General features: G+C 46.0%; 1 protein-coding gene across 17 annotated transcripts in view; it reads left to right on the top strand.

The window, feature by feature from the left end:
- Megf11 (multiple EGF like domains 11) overlaps positions 1-17,136 on the top strand; it is a 300,131-nt gene extending 282,995 nt beyond the window's left edge. For 10 of the 17 annotated variants that reach the window (XM_013076211.3, XM_087199053.1, XM_087199055.1 and 7 more), the window contains 7 exons: positions 936-1,172; positions 2,356-2,474; positions 4,344-4,410; positions 4,986-5,087; positions 7,416-7,472; positions 13,381-13,587; positions 14,266-17,136. In XM_013076211.3, coding sequence (XP_012931665.2) covers positions 936-1,172; positions 2,356-2,474; positions 4,344-4,410; positions 4,986-5,087; positions 7,416-7,472; positions 13,381-13,587; positions 14,266-14,426 — 950 coding nt within the window. In that variant the 3' untranslated portion in view covers positions 14,427-17,136. Of the gene's footprint in view, positions 1-935; positions 1,173-2,355; positions 2,475-4,343; positions 4,411-4,985; positions 5,088-7,415; positions 7,835-13,380; positions 13,588-14,265 lie in introns of those variants that run through there. The other 7 variants (XM_021237045.2, XM_087199063.1, XR_015446493.1 and 4 more) reach the window with 6 other exon arrangements.
- Positions 17,137-20,907: the final 3,771 nt, after the last annotated feature.

Below are 20,907 nucleotides of genomic sequence, written 5' to 3'. Positions count from 1 at the left end.
CACAGAACAGGAGCCCCAAACCATCTCCTCTGTGGTCTGAGAATAGGAACACAGCACATGTATCTCCCTGGTACTGTTGGGCAGCTGTGTTTAGCAGCACCTGAGGCAGAGATGCTGCTGGGCTAGCAGGACAGCCCCCTGGACTGCGTATCAGCAGAGGGGGAGTCCTACACATATGTAATCAAAAGGTGCCTTGTGGGGAGTAATCTTGGGCTCAAAGGCAAAGCACCCCCAGCTTTCATTTATTTACACTAGGGATGAGCCTAGGACCTTTGCACTGAGCTACATCTGAGGCTTTTTTTTTTTTTTTTTTTGGCCCAGGCTGAGCTCTAATTTGCAATCCTCCTGCCTCAGCTTCCCAGAGTGCTGGGATCACAGGCATGTGCTACCACACCCAGCTCCACTCCCAGCTTTCATTGCCAGTTTGCCACTGGGTGCTCACAACCTGAGGGAGGTGGGAGTTGTCCGTGTTACACACAGGTAAACTGAGGCTCTCCAGGTCACACCACTGGTGAGTAGGGAGAGGTGTTGGCATGGTTTTCCTGCTTGCCAATTACTGACTGTGTGATCTTAGGCACATTCCCTAACCTTGTGACTGCATTTTCATCAGCAGCAAGGGAAACAGTCCCCTTTTCCTAGGGCTGTCACAAAGATTCAGTGAAGGACTCAAACTTTATTTCACATACACAGCCACACTTGTTCTCATCATGACCTGGAACTCCAGCCTTTTAGAAAGTTGAAGAAACAGACAGGGTGAGGGTTGGGGTAAAACAGATTGAAGAACAGGGCCAAGACCAGAACCAGGTCTCCCAACTAACACTAACACTGGCAAGGGAGGGGCTGGCTGGAGGAGCCTGAGCCAGGCCCAGGTGATTTGAAGAGGGAGTGGCCTGGGTCAGGCTCAGGCCCTGCCTCCTCCCTCCCTCCGTCCACAGCTGCCCTCATGATGGAGGAGCTGAACCCCTACACCAAGATCAGCCCAGCCCTGGGTGCAGAGCGGCACTCAGTAGGCGCTGTCACGGGCATCGTCCTTCTGCTGTTCCTTATGGTGGTTCTGCTGGGCCTGTTCGCCTGGCGCCGGCGCCGACAGAAAGAGAAAGGCCGAGACCTGGCTCCCCGTGTCTCCTACACCCCTGCCATGCGGATGACCAGCACTGACTACTCCCTCTCAGGTGAGCGCTCTGTCCCGGCTTCCCACTTCTGCCTCAGCCATGCAGCCCAGGAGGAGCACATGGTATTCTTGGGGACAGTACAGGGTCAGTGGCTGGGTGTGGTCACCCCAGAGAGCCAGTGGGGGTTGGAAGCAGGAACTTACTGGGAAAGGTCCCTGGGGTTCTAGAGCCCATCCCTCCTTAGAGTGCTTCACAGAACATCTCCCTCTAGGGCCCCTTCACTTTTCTGGAGAAGGCCTCAGGCCAGCCCCCCCAGATAGGAGAACCCTCCTAGTACAGGAAGAGGGTGGGGCCTGACATGGGAGAGGTCCTGGCATGTGTACTGGAACCCACTCTAGACAGATGTAGCGGCTACTCCAGCGGGCATTCTGTCTGCGAGTCTGGGTGGGGTAGGGGGGTGGCTCCTGGGCCAGACCCCTCCTCCCCTGAACCCAGACTGCCAACTTGGAGATAAGGCTTCTTTGCATTATACTCGACTAAACCAGAAGCCAAAGTACTTTGAAATTTCCCATCCTCCTGGGCTCTGATGGGCTGGGTGCTGGATGGGCAGCTCCCAGCAGTGGGCTCGCTGGGACCTACAGCCTCCTGTGCCTTGTGCTTAGCTGACTGCCTTAGCCATCCCTAAGTGCATCCTGCTGCAGGCCAGCTCCAGGTGGCCCATGTGCAGACCTTGCGTGCAAAGGGCTCCTGGCCTGTGTGGCCCCTAGGTTTTAGGCAAAGCCAGTGTCCTCTGATGAAAACCGGGTCCTCAGATTCAGGGATTTTCTTCTGTGTCTACAGCGAGCAAGGCTGGCTGGGGTTCCCATGCCAATCCTCTGGTATTCCCTGGCACCCAGGAAGCGGAAGGGAAGGACAGGGGCCCACAGGAGTGGGGCTGTCTTTATGGACTCTTACTGGGTCTGACCCTTGGGGGAATAAGGGAGGTTCAGCCCTGTACAGTAACATTCCTGACACCCTCTACACTGGGCATTTTCAGGCTGCAGGGAGGGCTGGCAGCTGGCAAGGGGCAAAGCTGGCTCTCCAAATTCCTGCAGGGGGAGCAGACGCCAGGAAACTGGGGAGGGGGACTTGGCTGCCTCTCTGCAGGATCCCCTCAAGGCTGCCTGGCCCATGCATTAGCTTCGGGGATATCTAGGCCAGGAGCTGGTGGATGATGGAATATGGCACCTTGTTCTCTTCCCAGATTTGTCTCAAAGTAGCAGCCACGCCCAGTGCTTTTCCAATTCCAGCTACCACACACTGGCGTGCGGGGGGCCTGCTACCAGCCAGGCCAGCACTCTGGACAGGAACAGCCCCACCAAGGTACCGGGCCCGATTCCCTAGCCCCTATCCATCGTCCTCTCCTGTAACCCTCTGCTCCACCCAGGAAGGAACTGCAGCCCCCTCCCCACATGCAGGGTCCCAGGGGAACCAGTACATTAAGAACAGCCTGGTGGTTCACGGTACATGTGTACACTTAACAGGAAGAAAGCATGTTATGTGCAGCCAACAAGTGCCGTGTAACTGGTAGGCATCACATGTAACCAGCCCACAGCACCGCTCGATGGAACATACCCCTGCACGGGTGTGTAACCAGCTGGTGATCTTCAGGGGAAGACTTCTTGTCACACATAACCAGGTATACCATGTGGTCACTACTGCCACATGTCAACATGTGCAATCAAAACACTATACCCCCTGCCTCAAGTCATTGTAGTCATGTTAGCATGAGGTGTGCAACCTGTACACTAGATTAACTACCAACACTCGGTAACCACTGTCTCAAACTTGGACATTACACATATGAATACACAACCATGTGATCCAATACAAGGGACAAGGAACTTAAAACTCAGCCACAGCCAGCATTCCCATAAACAGGGACAGCTCCCAGCACAGCCAGGCTTGCTCAGCCACAGGCCTGTGGGTAGGGATGGCTCGGCACATATATGTGGATAGTGTACAATATGTGCCGTTAATAAGCCAGACCAGTATCAGGCAGAGTAGGGGGTGGGGAAATAAAGAACAGCCCTGAGGGTGATGTGTGATGGGCCCACGCGGTGCACTTCCTGTCACACACACAAGCAGCAGTGGGCCACCCAAGACTCCTGGCTTGCTGTGACACCCACCCTGGGTCAGGAGCAGAGCTTTCATGTTCTACTCCTCTGCCCTGCAGCTTTGGGAATCCCTTCCTCCCTAGCTGCCCCCCAGATATGACCGCCAGCCCAGGGACCACAGACATAGGAGAACCAGTCAGACTATAGTCTTACACACGGGCCGTATGCCAACTCTGTGGCCCTCAGCCCCACTCAGCCTACCAGCTCTAGCTATTCTTCCTGCGTGCCTCTTCCACTCAGAGGCCTGTTCCTAGGTTCAGTTTTCAGCTTGTGGAGCAGGGAGCTGAGAGGAGGCCCTTCCAAGTTTCCCAGCAGGAGACCTTGATTGGGCACAGCCACATTATCCAGGCTGCAGCAGGCTAGAGGCAAAGGAGACCAGGATGAAGGACAAAGGCTCCTGTGGTCACGTTTGTCTTGGTCCCAGTCTAACTGGGACACACCAGCCACTCCCTCAGAGACCAGAGTTACTGCACAGTAGCCCACCTCGTGACACATGGCTCGGCTCACCTCATCCCAGGGGCCAGGGCCCCTCAGTCTGCTAGGCAGTCAGGGTCACCCTTGCAGAGGCAGGCAGCCATGAAGACATGGAAAGGACACAAGCCACTGTGAGAATGCAGGGGAGGAAGGACTGCATTCATAGCCCTCAAGGCACTTGCTCTGGGGCTTTCCTGTGGTCACATGCAAAGGAGACTGTCACAGGGCTCAGATCAGGTGGAAGAGGTAGCACTGCTGCAGGCAGCCTTGGCACCTCCCTGTGCTGCCCAGAGCCTTATGTGACAGCTGCGACCCTGCCAGAATGCACTCCTACAGCTCAGCCCACCCAGCTGTCCTGCCATTCAGGTCCCTGCTCCTGTCCCTTTGCACCAAGGGGCCTGGGAACACTGCTTGGCCAAGCCTCAGCCACAACATGGTGGCCTGTGTCATGGGACATTTAGCCCTCTCCTTGCCTCAGTGCGCCAGGGCCTAAGTAGGTTAGGATCACTGAGGGTGGGTACACTGAGGCTGGGCCAAGTGATGGCTGGGGAGGGGCACCTCGGGCACTAGGTCTTAACTGGCTCTCCTGCTCTCCAAACAGCTCAGTAACAAGTCCCTTGACAGAGACACAGGAGGCTGGACCCCTTACAGCTATGTGAACGTGTTAGGTCAGTAGTGGTCCCCCACAATCATGCCCTACTCCATCCTCCCCTACTGAGGGACCCTGGGCCAGCCTGGAGGGAGGGGGTTAGGGTTACAAGTCCCCAGTATGGTTTCCACCAGGGCGAAGGGGTGCAGGGAGGAAACAAGCCCCTATTTTGGCTCATCAGCAAGTAGAGCCCAGGAGCCCCTTCGTTTCTATAGTGAGAACAGAGTGGGAGCTCTGACCCAGGGGGACAAGGGAGATAGCCAGGGCCGGGATGTGGGGACTCTGGGTGGACGAAAAAGGTACACTCACCATCTGGGAAGGGACCTCTGCCTGATCCAGGCCCTACCGAGGTGCTCCTTTCTGGGGCTTCTTGTCCCTGCCCTGCTGGGGACCAACTGCTGTGGAGGGTGGGAAGAAACAAGGCAGAGGCCGCTGGTTCTGCCCACCTGGGCCCTGTGTATGCTGCTCCAGAGGCCCTGATCCTTTCCAGGCTGCCCTATCCCGACGCTTGGCCCCTCGTGAACATCCCACCCCCTTCTCCTGCCATACCAGGCCCTGGGAATAATGGCTCCTCCCTGTCATTCCTCTCACTAGACTCCCATTTCCAGATCAGTGCCCTGGAAGCCAGGTACCCGCCCGAGGACTTCTACATTGAACTTAGACACCTCAGCCGCCCCGCTGAGCCACACTCACCAGGTCAGACCCCTACCCTACCCTCCACTCCTCAGAGCAGACCCAGCACGCACCCCGCTGCCCTCCCCCGCCCCCAAATGGTCCTAGAACTCTCGATGTTAAACCCTCCAACATGATTGATCTGCCCACCCAATGCCCTACGCAAAGGCAATCAGTCTGAGTCCTCCCATCACTCTCTGCGGTCAGTGGGTGTGGACAAACTGAGTTACTTTATGTGAAGAAACACAACATAAATGAACTCCTTACAGTACACAAAATGCAGCCCCAAACTATTGAGAAATAACTGGGGAATGGTGTACCTTTGGAGAGTGGGCTTTCTAGCCAAAAAGCCCAATGTCCCCCAGAGAGACCCCAGACCCACCCAAGCTCTCCCAGATCACCAAGTAGGGTTCTCAAGCAGAGATCAGGAGAAGCTGGGGCAGGACTACCACTCGGCATCTACCTCACCTGGTGGCTTGGGAGAGGTGTGAAAAGGACACTTGGCAGGAGGTAGGAGTTACAGAGGAGGAGCTGAAGGAATGAGTGCTGTGAATGAACTGAGAATGTGGCCTCCCTACAGACACCCAGGGGCCAGGCCTAGGGCACTGGACAAGTCTGGGCCTGAGCTCAGGCTCCAGCTGGCTTCTATAGCTCAAAGGAAACAGCAGCTCAACCAATCTTTACAGGTTCCTGGGTCCAGCAGCACTAGGAAGAGTAAAGATTCTGAATTCATCTACCTGTCGAGCAGGTATGGGCAGCAAAGACCCTGTGCCCATATCCAGAGAGCTGTGTTTTTGGCCGTGGGTCCCCTCTGACATGGTCAGGGGATTTAATAGTCCCACCAATTAAACCCCCGCTCCCTGCCCAGCAACACCTCATACTGCTTTTCACATGGGAACATCCTGTGCTCCGCCCCAACTCCTCTCTGCTTTCCAGATCTTCTCTCCACCCCACGAAGCAGGAGCACCACACACAGTACTCTGGTAGCTGACACATAGGCAGCCTAGTGGCCAAAGGGACCCAATTCTTGGGGGGAGATGTAGGCTCTAGTTGGGCCCTAACCTCTCACTTCCTGGTGTGTCTTGAATAAGTCTCTGCTACTCTCTGGGCCCATTCCTGTTCTATGAAAAGGAAAGAGTTAACAGCTTAGCCAACCTCTAGGGACAGCAAAGGAAGCCACTGTTTGATGTACAGTGTTAAACTGATCCAGCACACACTGTTGCATGTTGTTTCTGAAGGGCCCTCTAGACCATCAGGCAACTGGAGAAACTTGAGCTGTTCGGCTAACAGCCAGTAGTGTGTAGAAAGCAGCCACAGGAGTGAACCTCCACAAATTCACTTGGGGACCTCTGGAGGAGGGCTCTAAGCAGTGGGGCCAGGGATTTAGTTCAGTGGCGCCATGCTTGCCTTGTAAGCACAAGGTCCTGAGTTTGATCCCCAGTACCACAAAACGAAAAAAAACCCATAGCAGTGAGTTGGTGCTCAGTGTCTGAAATGGAGTGGAATCAAACTGTACCTTAGGAAGCGCTGCTGCATGCCTTGCCTGGTAGTATGTTCTCAGTTAAAGCTTTAAGAAAAAAAGAGGTGGCCTTGACTTTGAACCAGAGCCATTACTGTTCCAACCTAGAAATGCCAGGAAGTTTCTTTTCTGGGATTGCTTGTAGCAAAGAACTCAAGCTTAGTCCTTGAAGCTTTGTATCTTGCCTCTGGATAGGGCTCAGGACCATGCATTGTGAGAGCCTAGGAAAAAAACTGTGATAGCAAAAGGGATAAAGAAATCCTCGGGGCTGAAAAACCTTGGTAATGCTTTTCAAAGACAAGTCTCAATTCTGCACAAATAATCCGTCTTCCTAAAACAAGTCTGTTGATATGAAAGGATGTTCTTCCTGTAAAGATGACACAAGGACCCCAGCCACCTGTCCACCCTCTCTGGCTCCCCTCAGCTGAGCCTTGGTTCCAGGGGAGGAGAGGCAGGGCCAGAGGTGAGAGGTGAGAAATTGTCTCTACCTCCCTCCCATTTAAATCCAACAGAATGGAGATTCAGAGTGTTATGTATCAAGGGATAGGACTTTACCTACAGTAGCTGCAGGTGGCACCTAGGAGGTCTTTTATGATTCCTGAAAGGCTTGTCCCTAGGGTGAAGGTAAAAGGGAAGGCTGAATAGGTCTGGAGAGTGCTGTAACAGGGCCCCTTGATGCTATGAGCCTTTTATGAACTCCTGTCGCTCAACATGACTTAGGATAAACTCAGAATAAACTATTTCCTAAATAGAAGGAAAAAAACAAAACAAAACCCACAGGAGTCTAAGTAAACCTCATGCCCCCTACTTTCTTTCCTATTATTTTTATCCAGGTGCTTGTGGAATGGATAGACGTCAGAACACATACATTATGGACAAAGACTTCAAAGGTAGAGTATCCAATCCTGACATCCTATTACAAAGGGCCTAGCAAGAGAAAGAGTAAAATTTGAAGTGGCCAGGAAGCTCACCCAAGAAACCCTATATTCCACGGCCTCTGAGGAAAAAAAAAAAAAAAAAAAGACTACAGGACCAGGGTGGCTGCTGGGTAAGATCTGCCCGGAAGGAGCAATCATGATCATGAATTCATCTTCCAATTTCAGTTGCACCTGCCTAGCAAATGCTTGTGGGTTGTTTTTTTTTTTTTAATAGATGCCAACTCAATGTCTTTGGAAATGTAGAGCGCTGTTATCTAACCAATTAGTACAAGTTAAATTGATTATAAAATCTGAAATAAAGTCAATCTACCTGCCTCAGAGGCCTCCTGTTGTTGTGCTGACGAGGAATGCCACCCACATCTGCTGCCTTTCTGGGGCACAAGGAATGAAAATGATACCCAGTGTTAATACTGACTGGGATTGCACCCTCCAGAGATCTTTGCCCCGAGAGCAGAGAAGCCAGGACAAATCTCTAACACACAGAAACTGCCTACAGGTGATGCCAAAAGTGAACAATCAAGTCCTGGCTCTGGATTAGGGCCTAGGTTTAAATGTCAGATCTGTGAAACAGAGGGGTTTGAATCTCTGGCACTTATTAACTGTGACCTTAGACTGTGAGCTCACCAGGGCTCACTTCCATCTGCAAGGCTGGGATAATTATGCCTGTCCTATTGTCTAATAAGGCTATTATGAGTATCCAATAAAACCACAGATAGGAAGTGTTTTGCATGTTATAAAGGTTGTACTGATATAATGGGCATATCCTTTGGTCTCTGGGTCTATTTAAAAGTGCTTCAGCCAAACAAAGATACATCTCAACGAACATGCTAAATCTAGTTGTGCACCAGAATCACCTGGAAAGTTTGTTTAAACGTCTCTGAGACTTTGACACAGTACATAGAGAGGAGAGCCCTACAACCTGCCATTTGTGATGAGGATCTCAGGAAACCCTTATGCAGCTTGGTGTCTAAGTATCATTTAGAAACCACTGGTCTAGAATGACCCACACTCAGAAGTTACTGTTCTGATCTTTCAGACCCAGCCTTAGATACGCTCAAGACATAACTATCCCCTCAAACTAGCTGTCAACAGCCCTTGGGGAGATGATTAGAAGTGAGGACAGGAAGGGGCAAGTGGCAAGTAACCTGTTCAGAGCAAGACAGCAGTAAGGATGCAGGATCTGATATCAGAATTGGTTAGGCGATGCAACGCCCAAAAGAACAGCCTGAGAACAAGAGGTCACACCCAGACTCCAAGCCGACCAATAGATGGTACTCTTTGGAAGCTAGATTCTGACAATTTTCTCTTTTGATTTAAACCATCCAGATGCACGCAAGCACCCTTTTAGTAGTTGAGGCTGAAAACTGAAAGGGCAGCTCTACCATTTCATCTGACTTCAGTTTCTTTCACAAACAAGTTGGGGACTGGGCAGAAAGATCTCCAAGGGCCTTTCCAGCTCTGAGAAGACGCATGACTCATGCATGAGTAAGCCCAGGCAGGCCCAGACAACTTTCCATGCACTCTGTCATCCTCTGCATTGTGATTAGGGTAGCTACATTTAGAATCGAAACCATAAATGTAAACGCTAAGGAAAGCAGAGTCTCCACCTTGGCATCATTTCATTCCTGTTTTATGGGATCATACATCTGAGCCTCTGAGCAAGAAAGGCCCTAGCAGGTGGGCAGCCCAATTTCATTTCACCACACTGACAGTAATCCTCCTTTAACTCAGAGACAAAAAAGTACTGTGTAGGCAAATGTGCCAGCAGGTGCTGGGGACCAGCACATCAGAGCAAAAGTCAAAGAGAAAAATGAAATATAACAGTTCAGAACTTGATAGAAATACGTACAAAAGACATGGAACAAATCCCACCTATTGGCTAAATCCCCAATAAACATTTAGTTTGTACCACAAATTATCTTCTAAAAACCACAGGATCAAAGCAAATCAGAACTGCCAAAAGTTAGATTCTGAAGTATGCTCTGAACTCACTGGGAAGAGCCCTTGCTGGGAACTAAGAGAGCACTGGGCTGTGGTTCTTATTCACTAGATCATGCCACTGTCCTGGGCAGTGGCTTCCTCCTCTTTAGAAGGATGGAGTTAGGCCAGCACCCTCTAAGGTAAGGTGCTTCCCAGCCCTGGCACTCCCAGAGTCTTAATTCAGTCAACACCCACTCTTTCTCCTCCTACTGACTGGTGAACTCCACTCACTGCCATCCTGGAGGCCGTTCTGCCTCACCTTCAGCACAGGATTCAGCAGTGAACTGCCTCGTGTGCAGTCCCTTGTCTGTCAGACATTTTCAAGTGCCACAGAGGAAATCCTCCCAGCCACTCGCCATTCACCTTTTGATCATGGAATCCTGGAGCCCACTACTGCTGCCACTTTCCCCACCTGTATGCTCCTTTGCCATCCAAGCCCCAAGTCTCCCCATGAAATAACCATGGGTTCTTAGGTAATTAGGAGTCCACTGACTTTTGAAACTCCTTTGGCAGCCAGTGTTCTCCTTCTGACCCCGAGACCATCCCTTCCCTTTCTCTCAGTTAAGAGAAGGATGTTAATTTATTGCCCAGGAAAAGAAAAATCAGTGTGGCTCCTATTCATTATTAGACCTAGGGGCTTTGTGGTAAAAGGCCTACAATCCAAGCAGTATGGGAGGCTGAGGAAGGCCCTGGTTTAAAAAAAAAAAAAAAAAGCATTAGCCAAATAGCATTGGTGCCTGGATTTTGTCTCACATTTAAGTTGGGCCTTAAGTGGATGTCAGATGCCACTCACAAGGTGGCTTTAGAAAGCCATTTCCTCTAGGTTTGTGCTTCCTTGTAAAATGAAGATGTTTAGTTCATTTCAGAAACCCCTCTGTCTCTTGTATGTGACTACCAGTACTTTGGAGGAGGTAGGATTAATGAGAGCAAATGCCAGGGCATTCATAAGACTCACCCTTCAATCTTGATACTAATTACAAGCTCAGGAGGAGTGACTCCCCAGAGCTTGGGTAGCCCTGAGCTGAAGCTTCCTCTTTATTTGCAAAATGCCCTGAAGGGCAGAGACTGGGCAGGGTGGGGCTATGTAAGGAGGAGGAAGTAAGAGCAGCTGGTTTTTCTTCCCTTCTCCCCACCTTCCCTCCTTGCAGGCAGGTGTATGACTCAGCCAGACCGGAGAGGGCAGCCCGCGGTGGAGTTTGCCAGCCGGCCTTGCCCTTCCCTCCCATTCCCAGCAGAAGCAGGTCAATTCAATGTCCTCCCCAGCCACCAGGCCACCCAACAAACTACAGATTTCTCCATCCTTGTCTCTGCCTCTGGCCCTTGTACCGAAGATACTTTTACCTGCCCTTCCTCCCAACCTCAAAGTCTCTTACCCACTTAGGTGCATCTACTGCTCCAGAGTTTAACAATTTACAGTATTCCCCAAACCCTGAAAGCAGCCCCGACTTTCTGGTGAAAATGGGAAGAGGTACTGGCTGAGGCACTTTTAGGCATTAAGCTACAGCTTCAATAAAAGCTCTTCCACTAGCAGAACTTGGGCATGGGATACCCACCAGAAGCCTGACACTGGGCCTCTTCTCAGTAGGACGTGGCCCCACCGTAACAGGTATCTTTATTGAGGGTAGAGTGCAGCACCTGCATTTTGATACAAGGACCTGAGTTCTAGTAGCAACATGTCCTGACAGAGAAGCATCTTGATTGGGTATCAAAGAAGGCCCGGACTGAGTCCTAAGTGAACCACTTAGCAACATACTAATCCCCCAACTTCCCCCTCCCCCGTTTTAGTTTCCATACTTCTGAAGTAATAAAGCATTCCTTCCATCCAGGCCTCTTCACAGATATAACAACCTTCAAATGACCTAATTGGAATGAAGTCTAATATTAAGCACTATATAAAGCATGCTATTGCTGTTCTCAAATTTTAGAAAGTATGCAACCAAGCCAGCTGCGCTAGCCTGTCCGTAAGCAATACTCAGCATCCAAACAAGAAGCCCTGAGCTATTTTGCCTTACTCCTTGCCTGATGAGTTCAGAGAACCCAAACTGGGACAGATGGACCACCCCGGGGTTCCTGACATTACCACCACTCCCAAGGGGCAGTTTTATGTAGGCTGGGGCAGATAAGCCAGAGCCTGCAGCCTCCCTTTAGTCCTTGCTGGAACTGCCTAAACCTGCTCACTGTCAGGCAAGAATGTTTTCTCCTTTTCCTCTCCAGGGTCATAGGCTGTCAGGGTCACAATAAGAGACCACACCAAAGCCAGCCTGCTTCCCTACTTGTGGGCTAAGCTCTAATTGAAAACTGTCTGGTTCTAGAGCTTGACCTGCTACTGATAAGCAGGGTGACTTTGGGGAAGTCAATGCCTACTAAAGTCTCATTTCCTTGTAAGTGATAACAGGGAGAGGGGAATAATTACTGCTCTGCCTTTGTCACAGAGCACTGGAAAGCTTGAAGAACTAATGGGTTCAAGTACTTTCCTAGAAGACTGAGGAAATGTCAACCTGCTAAAACAAACAACGGATTCCTACACTAACAAATTCCCTCCCAACCACTGAGCTGTTATGGGAGGAAAGCCTGCTTGTGGTGGCATACAGCTAAGCTTCTTCGGCCACACGCAGGACTCTGTTCTCAGTCCATGGCACATCTCACTATCCCTTGAGTTATGTCACTTTTGATTTAAAACTTTCATTAATCTCACAAGTTGGGGACAGAAGGTAAATGGGGGGGGCACAATGCAACTGTGATGGTTCTAGTGAATTTCAGTGTCACAGAAATGGAGAGCTGGCCATCCTCTCAGATCTGCCCTGACTCTCAAGTCCCAACAAGACTCAGTGTTGCTAGACTTTGCCAGAGCTGTGCGGATGAGGGTAAGAGCTAACAGTCTGCTGCCTCTTCCAGGAAGTCCTGCCTCCTTGGGACGATCTGCAGGAGGCAAGCAGCTTCCTCAAAAGGGCAATGGACAGTGTGGGGTCTTCCTCCATGGCAGGAGCTACAGTGACCTCGCTACATAGGTGGAAACCAGTTTGCATCTTTTTGTATCCTGAAGTCTTGTGATGATGCAACTGAGAGGTTGAAGGAGACAGCATGAGTTCTAGTATCAGAGGACACTGCTTCAGTCAGTATTTATGAGAACTGCAGAAAGCAACCATCAAGGACACATTGTAAGGTTACTAGAAAACAAGAACTTTCGAAAGGTTGGATTGAGACTCAAGTGCTTTTTGCACCTTCATTAGCCTTCACTTTGCCCAACTCTAATCAGGAGCTCCTGTAAGGCAGGGATGCTGCTAGTTTGCCACCTAAACTCGCTAAATTGTTGGCATCTGTCCTAAAACACATGCCTGCTTTTGAGTTGAAATCAGAAGAGACACAGGCTGCTGTGCACGGTGGCACACACCTGGAACAGGCTGAGCAAAGAGGGTCTGTCACAAGTTTGAAGGAGGCTTGGGCTAGATAGTGCTGCCCCCCATCCTACCTCAAACAACACAGGCCAAGGAGTCCCAAGGCATGGATTCTTGGCACTGTTATCTTCACTAATTGTGAGACCTTAGCCAAGTCACTTCAATCTCTCTGGGCCTGCGTGCCATAAAACAAAAACTGTCATCTGCAAAAACTAAACTAAATATACATGAAAGCATGAGTATCTTGAATTAGTATCTACTAAAAACAAACATTTTCCTATCCTCCACAACCATAAGTTTCTTTGGAAAAAGAACTCTGCCTGCCTGGAAAAGCACAACTCAAGAGACATTTAATAAACAAATCTTCAATCATCATAGGCTTTTCCTGCCCCAGGATACCAAAGACACATAAATTTGATGGCTGTCTGGTATTTAAATGAAGACTTATATTCTCGGTTGTCTAAGAAATCTCTCTTGCTTTGCAGATTACATGAAAGAATCCGTGTGCAGCTCTAGTACTTGTTCCTTGAATAGCAGTGAAAACCCTTATGCCACAATTAAGGACCCACCCATCCTCACCTGCAAGCTTCCAGAGAACAGCTACGTAGAAATGAAGTCGCCTGTGCACAGGGGGTCTCCGTACACAGATGTGCCATCCTTGTCGACATCTAATAAAAATATATATGAAGTTGGTAGGTGTTTCAATAAGTGAAAACTTAGTGAAATTAGGGCAAAGTGCAGCAGCTCAAGTAAAAGCAAGCCCTCTCCACTCACCCTATCTTGGCAGCACACCCTTCTTGGGTTGCTTTTTAAGGCATGCAAGGTGAACTGTTTCCCAGAACTGCCCTACCCCCCATGCAGGAAATTAAATTGTTGTGCCAGCTCTGCTTTAAAACACACACACACACACACACACACACACACACACACACACACACACACACACACACACACACACACACACCCCTACACACCCAAGAACTAATATGAAGCAGAAATAGGGTGGGAAATGGGTACACAGGCTTCAAATGATTGATACAAATCTCAATTTAAAAAAGAAAACAATCAGAACTGACACACATTTCTGAATCGTCTTCTTCATAGTTTAGACTACACTCCTGGGCTCACTAGAAAGATCACTCCCTCTATGATCCTAAATCATTTGGGGTTGACCAGATGCCAGGATTTCAACAGTATGTTCACTTAGGTTTTCCGTTATCTTCAGCAAGCCTCTAGCCTAACCCTCATTATCTGTCTAGATTTACAGACCCCAGCTCCTCTCCCCACGAAGTCAAATAGAACTCTTCCCTCCCAAGAAGGCAACCAAAGCTAATCTGTTCTTTGAACTCATTTTTCACTATATTCCTTAGAGCCCACAGTCATTGTGGTCCAAGAAGGCCGCGGTCATAACTACAACTATATCCAGAATCCATACGAGATTCCTAGAAACAGCGATATTCCTGGTCATTATGACCTCCTCCCAGTAAGACAAAGCCCTACCAATGGGCTCTCCCAGGACAAGCAATCTTAAGAGGGATAAGCTTCTCTCTTGCAGTGTGCTCTGCCAAATACTTTCTGACTCTCTGAAGAGGACAATCCCTTGACTTGAAATGATACAGATTGGCTACAGCTGCATATTAGTTATTACGTTCACCTGGAACTAAAGAAGAACTTCCAAGTGGGACTTGGGTAACTGTTCAAAGAAGTCTGTACACCAAGGCAAATCCTATCACCCACCCATCCCCCAGCCCTAAATGCTGAATTATGATTTCTAAAACATTTAAGATACACTTCTCATCAACATCAGCTAAATATGGCTAAAATATATATATTTAATATTCTGAAATACGATGCTTAAAAAGCATGTAGAATAGCAAATCTTCCCAGGAGGAAAAGGGGCTTGAGGAGAGGAATTGGGTTATTTTAAAGCACCTGAAATGTATATGTACTTTTGGTTAGTGTTACCATCAACATCTGTTTCACTGCTAAGATAATTAGTACACATACTTGAACTGTTTTAATATCAGTCCTAAAGTACCTGTACCTATATGCCTGGTCCACTGAATTACAATGGCCAAGATTACAGAATTTAGTCTATGTAATGCTGACAACCTTCATTTTTTAAATACAAGACTTTAATAAAAATCAACTTTTTCTCTTCTGGCTCATAAGTGATAGTAGGCCCAAAAAATGAAGAAAGAAAGTTTCCAAATCGCAGTAGCGTCTTTCAGTCTAGACTGATTTCGAGGCCAGCTTTACCAAATTTTGCCGATTCAAATTGCAAGAACAATGGAAATGGAAGTTAGCCGTGATCTTAATCTATCTGACATCTGAGTCATTCCATGTGAAATAGAAATAGGGCATGGAGATGATGCTTCATTAAGTAAGCAGTCATAAACTGGCTCTAAAACTGGGTATTTGGCCTAATTTATTTAGTTGGGAACCCTTGACTCAGAAAATATTTGCTATAAATCCTGAGCTTGATGTATTATGGAACCAAAAAATATAGAGGAAGTGAGACAAATGTGGATACAACAAGTTTATGTTGCTTACCATACCTTACGCTTTTTGATGGAACTAAATGACACCAATGATCAAAGAAAGAATTGGGCTGGGGATTTAGCTCAGTGATTCTGCCGCCTGCCTCCCAAGTGCAAGGACCCGAGTTCGATCTCCGGTACCAAAAAAAAAAAAAAAAAAAAAAAAAGAATGGACTGTAACCAGTTGCTGTAAATTGGTATAAAGACTTCACAGTAAACAGCACAAGAGGATATGCAGTGCTTAAAACCACCACATTCCAAGATGGCCAAATATATATTCCAATAAGCTAACGCTCCAGATCTCAGTGTTCAGATGGCCTATACCTTCCATTACTAATGAACATATGAAAATGAGGCTTGGACAATGCCAAAGGAGCCAACTCCTAAGCCCTACAGAGGACCTCTTCACAAGAATTAAAATAGCAAACCATGGAAGCTAACGGCCACGCTGGTGCCACTGCATTCTGGTCATAGTTCAGCCAGTTAAAAACACTTCTAAAAACGGTATAAAGAAGAGGAACTAAATGACTGCAAAGCTGGAATACTGCTACGGGAAGTATGAGAGTTCTAAAACCCTTGGTAGAAACTGGAAGTCAGCCACAGAATCCATTAGTTTGGGCAATACCAAAAGCAAGAACATTAATGAGGAAGCCCCACTCCCCCTTATTTCACTCAAGGCATAAGCAAATTTTAGTGTTTGAGGAAAATATACAATATTTACATGAATGCTGCATGTGTGCATGGGAGCAAGTGATCAGCAAAGTAAACTGACTTTCAAAAAAGCCTTATTAAAATATAAATACTAGAAAATTACTTTGTAGGCCCAAATAAATACTTCTCATATATATGTAGAAAGAAATAGAGATAAGAGACTTACCTCAGTTATTTCAGGGCTGCAAGTGGTCAATTGTCTTTGTGAAGCAAGGAGGAAGAAGCATGGTGAAGTCAGATTAGCAAAGAGAAACTTCATCTCAATCCCAGGTTTTATCTTCTTCTCTTACCCTGCATGCACAGTAATTGCTACCTGGCCAGCTGCAAAAAGGAGCATCACTCGAGTTTCAAGTTTCACCCATCTTTTGCCACCTACCCTCTGGCCAAAGGTATCCAGCAAGAGGCTTCGGAATGGCTAGAGGACTGAGTCAAGAGATTCTGGGGTTACTCTTGGCAAGAGACTGGCCCTCTTTGGGCTCCTTTATTTCCCTTGCCTAAAAAAAAAAGGGAGAAGCAGAAAGTGTGGAAGGGAGCTCCAACAACCCTTCAGCTCTAGCATTCCATGACTTTTTAAAGCAATGTTAATACAACTCAAATCAGACAATATAGAGAAGGGAAGGCCAAAGGATGTAAATGAGCTATGGTGACAATAGCTGCCTTCACATATCTAAGAGTTACTGGTAAAAGACATTTCAATCTTACAGAGCAACTGTGAGAAACTACTGTCTAGCACTGTCACAAACCGAGGTCAGCCTAAACATGTGCACTGTAGATTTTACTGGTGACTTGGAAAGATCTGTTTGATATTTTTCGGAAACAATTTTCAATCAAGTTGACAGGCATACAATTCAGATGAATAAAAAAAGCAATTGTATAATAGCATAAGAGACTATGAAATGGCAATACTTTTTTTAAATCACAGATTTGTAATATATTTGTTCACTGTGCAGAGGGATTGTACCTTGTACAAAATAAAACAAATTTCTCTAACTGACCAAGAATGCTTACTGTTGCATTGCAAACTGAGAACACATCTACCATCTACACACTTCAGGGTTTTAGGTTTAATTATTTTGTGTGGTCACTTTAAGCAGCTGAAGAGTGAAAATTATGCCAATACATGCTTGAGAATAATAGTGAAAAGGTTGTTTAACAAGGGAGTCTCTATCTTTAAGTTGTGAATGAGACCAATATATTCTTATTCCTGTCAAAAATATTTCTAAAGTCCATACACATCTGCTTCCCAAATATGTATACTGAGACATCTGTTACAGCTGTGCTCGGCTCCAGAGGCACAAAGGTAGTTCAATGGAAGGGACCAAGGGCAAGTGCAAGGACTACCTAATTTACATAAATCCCACAATAGCTTTCCACTAGAAGTCCATCTAGTGCAGTTGCTCTGGCTGTATCTGTCTTAAGACCTTTTAAAACACAACCTTCTGACCTCACTGATAGAAAAGCAACAAGAATCATTTTGTAATAAAATACAGTAAAAACAGCTTACTGAATGCAACCAGTTAAGTTTAAATTTGTCACTCATGCTTTCAAAAGCATGTATGTAAATCTCATATTTGGGCCAAACCCAAACATTCCAGCCTGTCAGTCCTAAGGCTTACATGACACTCAAAAGTTACCTCAGTTTAGCACTATGTTTAACCATAAAGAATACCATTTTCCTAATTAGGAATAAGAGTCATTCAGAATAGATTAACAGGAACTCTCAGGGGCTGGGGATTTATTTGCAAAAAACAAAACAATCACAAGCTATAAGGGTAAAAAGTATTTACTCAGAATAATTTAAAATTATGTCCTACAAGTCTCAGAATACTGTATTACACAGTACACCATAAATGGTAACCAAAGGCCAAGAGCTGTGGGTTGCACACTCAATGTAAGAAAATTCAAGAATGATACATTCTATTAGTCATTCATGTGACCAGAGGAAAGACAGAAGAGCCCCATTTGATCAGTGTGGCAAGAGAGATGGAAAATCCTAAGAGGGATGGACTGATGGATACATGGGGTTCATTACACTATTATTTATGCTTTTGTATATATTATAAACATTTATAGAATTGTATATACAATTGTAGTGCTGTAAAATTTTAATAAAAATTTATAAAACAAATGGGTAATTTTCAGACTATAGCTCCCCAAGCTATACTAGAATGAACCCCAGGCTCAGACCCCTTACTCTTAGATAGTTCTCCCCTAATAGTTCTCACATAGGGTTGCAGGGGGACAATAACATTAGGAATGGAAATACGAACAAAGCATATTCCCTGCCCTGAGGATCTTAACGTGGTAATTGTAAAAAGGTAGGGATAAATAGAGGGCTCTGATGATTAAGAGAGTGCTGTTATGTATTTTCTCCCTGGAGTTGCAGAGCTCTAGACTCTTGAGTAGTGGTCCAATCCAAACCCACAGAAGGCAGAAGCCCCGGCCTACAACTTCTGTGTCAGAGTTCCTTCTTATCTAGCCTCTACCTCCTAAGCCACTGTCTTGCCCTATTAGAGCCTTAAGTATATGAACCTGAGATCTTTCAAAGCACTGTTATTTAGGCATTCACTTTATGTCAACCCAAACTAGTTAACTGAGGATCCTTAAGACCTCCTCCAGAATTGGTTTAACACAGAAATAGTGTTGCTCCTGTCCTGGGGGCTTCCCAAACTGTCCCATGTCAGGCATATATGTTCTGTAATATTCTTGGGTCCACATGATGGAAGGCTGACACAGAGGCCAGTCCAGTGGTCAACAACTTCTTAAAGACTTGATGAGGGACCATACCACCTTCCTAGAGATATGTGAGAAAAAGGTATGCTGAAAGATGACAGGTTGTGAGGAGGGCAATAGGTGCTAAAAGCAGTATTTCAGCGGGATGGGGGTAAGAGGATCTCAGATTCTGTGGTTTGAGGCAAGGTTAAATTACACAGACTCAAAACACAGGAAAGGAATGCTGTTGGGTACCAATTTTCACTGCCATGGCTAGTGCTAGTAAGACTGGTTAACAGCCAATACACAGGACATTTTACGTTTGTATCTGTGTCAAAAATTATCAACCCTGTTTAATAAATGTTCAAGAACTAAATTCAAGAAGCGCTTAAACTATGAATTAGCTTACATCAACAGCCAAAAAATGCCACATCATGTGCGTAAACACAAATCTATACACTTGGATTTAATCACTGGTTCTGTTGGATAGCTAGTTCTGCAGGTTGATATACTTTCTTGTATATTTCTATTAAAGAGATCATTTTTAAAAAACTTAAATACAAAAATGTTTTTAAAAGTTCTTGTGCAGACATGTATATATATATATATTTTTGGGGAGGAGGGGTAAAAGGAGACATGAATATATTTTAAAGTACAAAGTCAGCAGAATTTTTTAAACAGCAGAAAATAAGCAGTTCTCAATTTATAGTCCACAGCAATCCATCAAATGCTCCTCCCCCTTAGCATATATGGTTACTCTGTTGCACACCAGGAAAACTAACAGTTATTTGCAAATGTTCTGAAAACTTTCCTCTTATTCAACGGCATTAACAAAGAAATAACATTTTAATCAAGTTGTGATAAGACCAAAAACATTTTGCACAATATATACTTGATTTTTACTTATCCATTAAATTTAAATCCGTTAGAATGAGTACAGAGCTGTGACTAGAACCTGTCTCTTGTCACCCAGTCTAGTTCTATATTAAAGCTACCACTGTCAGGCATGGTGGTACACACCTGATAATCCCAGCACTTGAAAGGCTGAGGCAGGAAGATCACTGAAAGTTCAAGGCCTGCCTGTGATACAGTGAGTTCAAGACCAGCCTGAACTACACAGTGAGACATTGTCTCAAAAACCCTAGATAAATAAATCTACAATTTTCAATGTTTAAGCCAAATAGGTTAGCATGTTTTCTAATATATGCATCAAATGTATATATTATGCAAATATATTTCAAATATTTTTTCCCAACTCAATTTCCAAGAAAATGGATACTCTTACCCTAATCATCTCCTTATATATAAGAAGAAATGATATTAGCTTTGTATCATTCATTGTTAGAATCAGCCTCCTGAAATTTTGGAAGAACACAGTCATAGTTTAAAACATTAGAATGACAACTCCAGTTTCTCTGGCATATCGTACAGGCAACAGGCAAGCAGACCTGTCTAATTCTAGAAAGTGAACGGGCACCAGCACTGCCCGACCAGAAAACTCACAGCTCTCCTCTCTAGCATGAGTGTCACAGCTCCTTGTGTTGTTAACCCAGTAAATGACGCAGTAGAAGAGGGTCCTTTCACAGTCTTTGATCATTTTTTTAAAAACACACAAATGGAGATCATATACAATCCTAAAAAAAAATTCACATTTTGTCTTGAATTTTTTTCAGGCTTATGATATGTGTAAGCCATGAGATAATCAATCAATTTCTATTATTTTCCTCTGTTAAAATAATTTAAAAACTTAAAGAACCATTAAGTTGAAACCTAACAGGTTGGATTAAATTCTTAAATTCTTCCTTCAGTCTTTGAGTTCTTGTGTGTGTGTGTGGTGGGGGTGTTGGCCAAAAATGTCTAAATAGTACAGCTTTTTTCTTTAAGGTAGATGAAAGAGACTGTTCTAATAGTTTAAACCATTGAAAGTATTTCTATTTTGTAAGTCAGCAAAGACAAAAACTAAGACGTTCATTTTCCCAACAACAAAAATAAAATTAGCTCTGATGTGCCTACTCTCTTAAAAAAAAAAAATCTAACTTTTCTGTAGAA

The sequence above is a fragment of the Heterocephalus glaber genome, unplaced genomic scaffold (genome assembly GCF_053883595.1).
Source record: "Heterocephalus glaber isolate CG9 unplaced genomic scaffold, H.glaber_assembly_v1.0 deba00001689, whole genome shotgun sequence".
NCBI classification, from domain to species: domain Eukaryota; kingdom Metazoa; phylum Chordata; class Mammalia; order Rodentia; family Bathyergidae; genus Heterocephalus; species Heterocephalus glaber.
The sequence above is the reverse complement of the archived record's forward strand: the minus strand, read 5'-3'. Positions and strand labels throughout refer to the sequence as shown.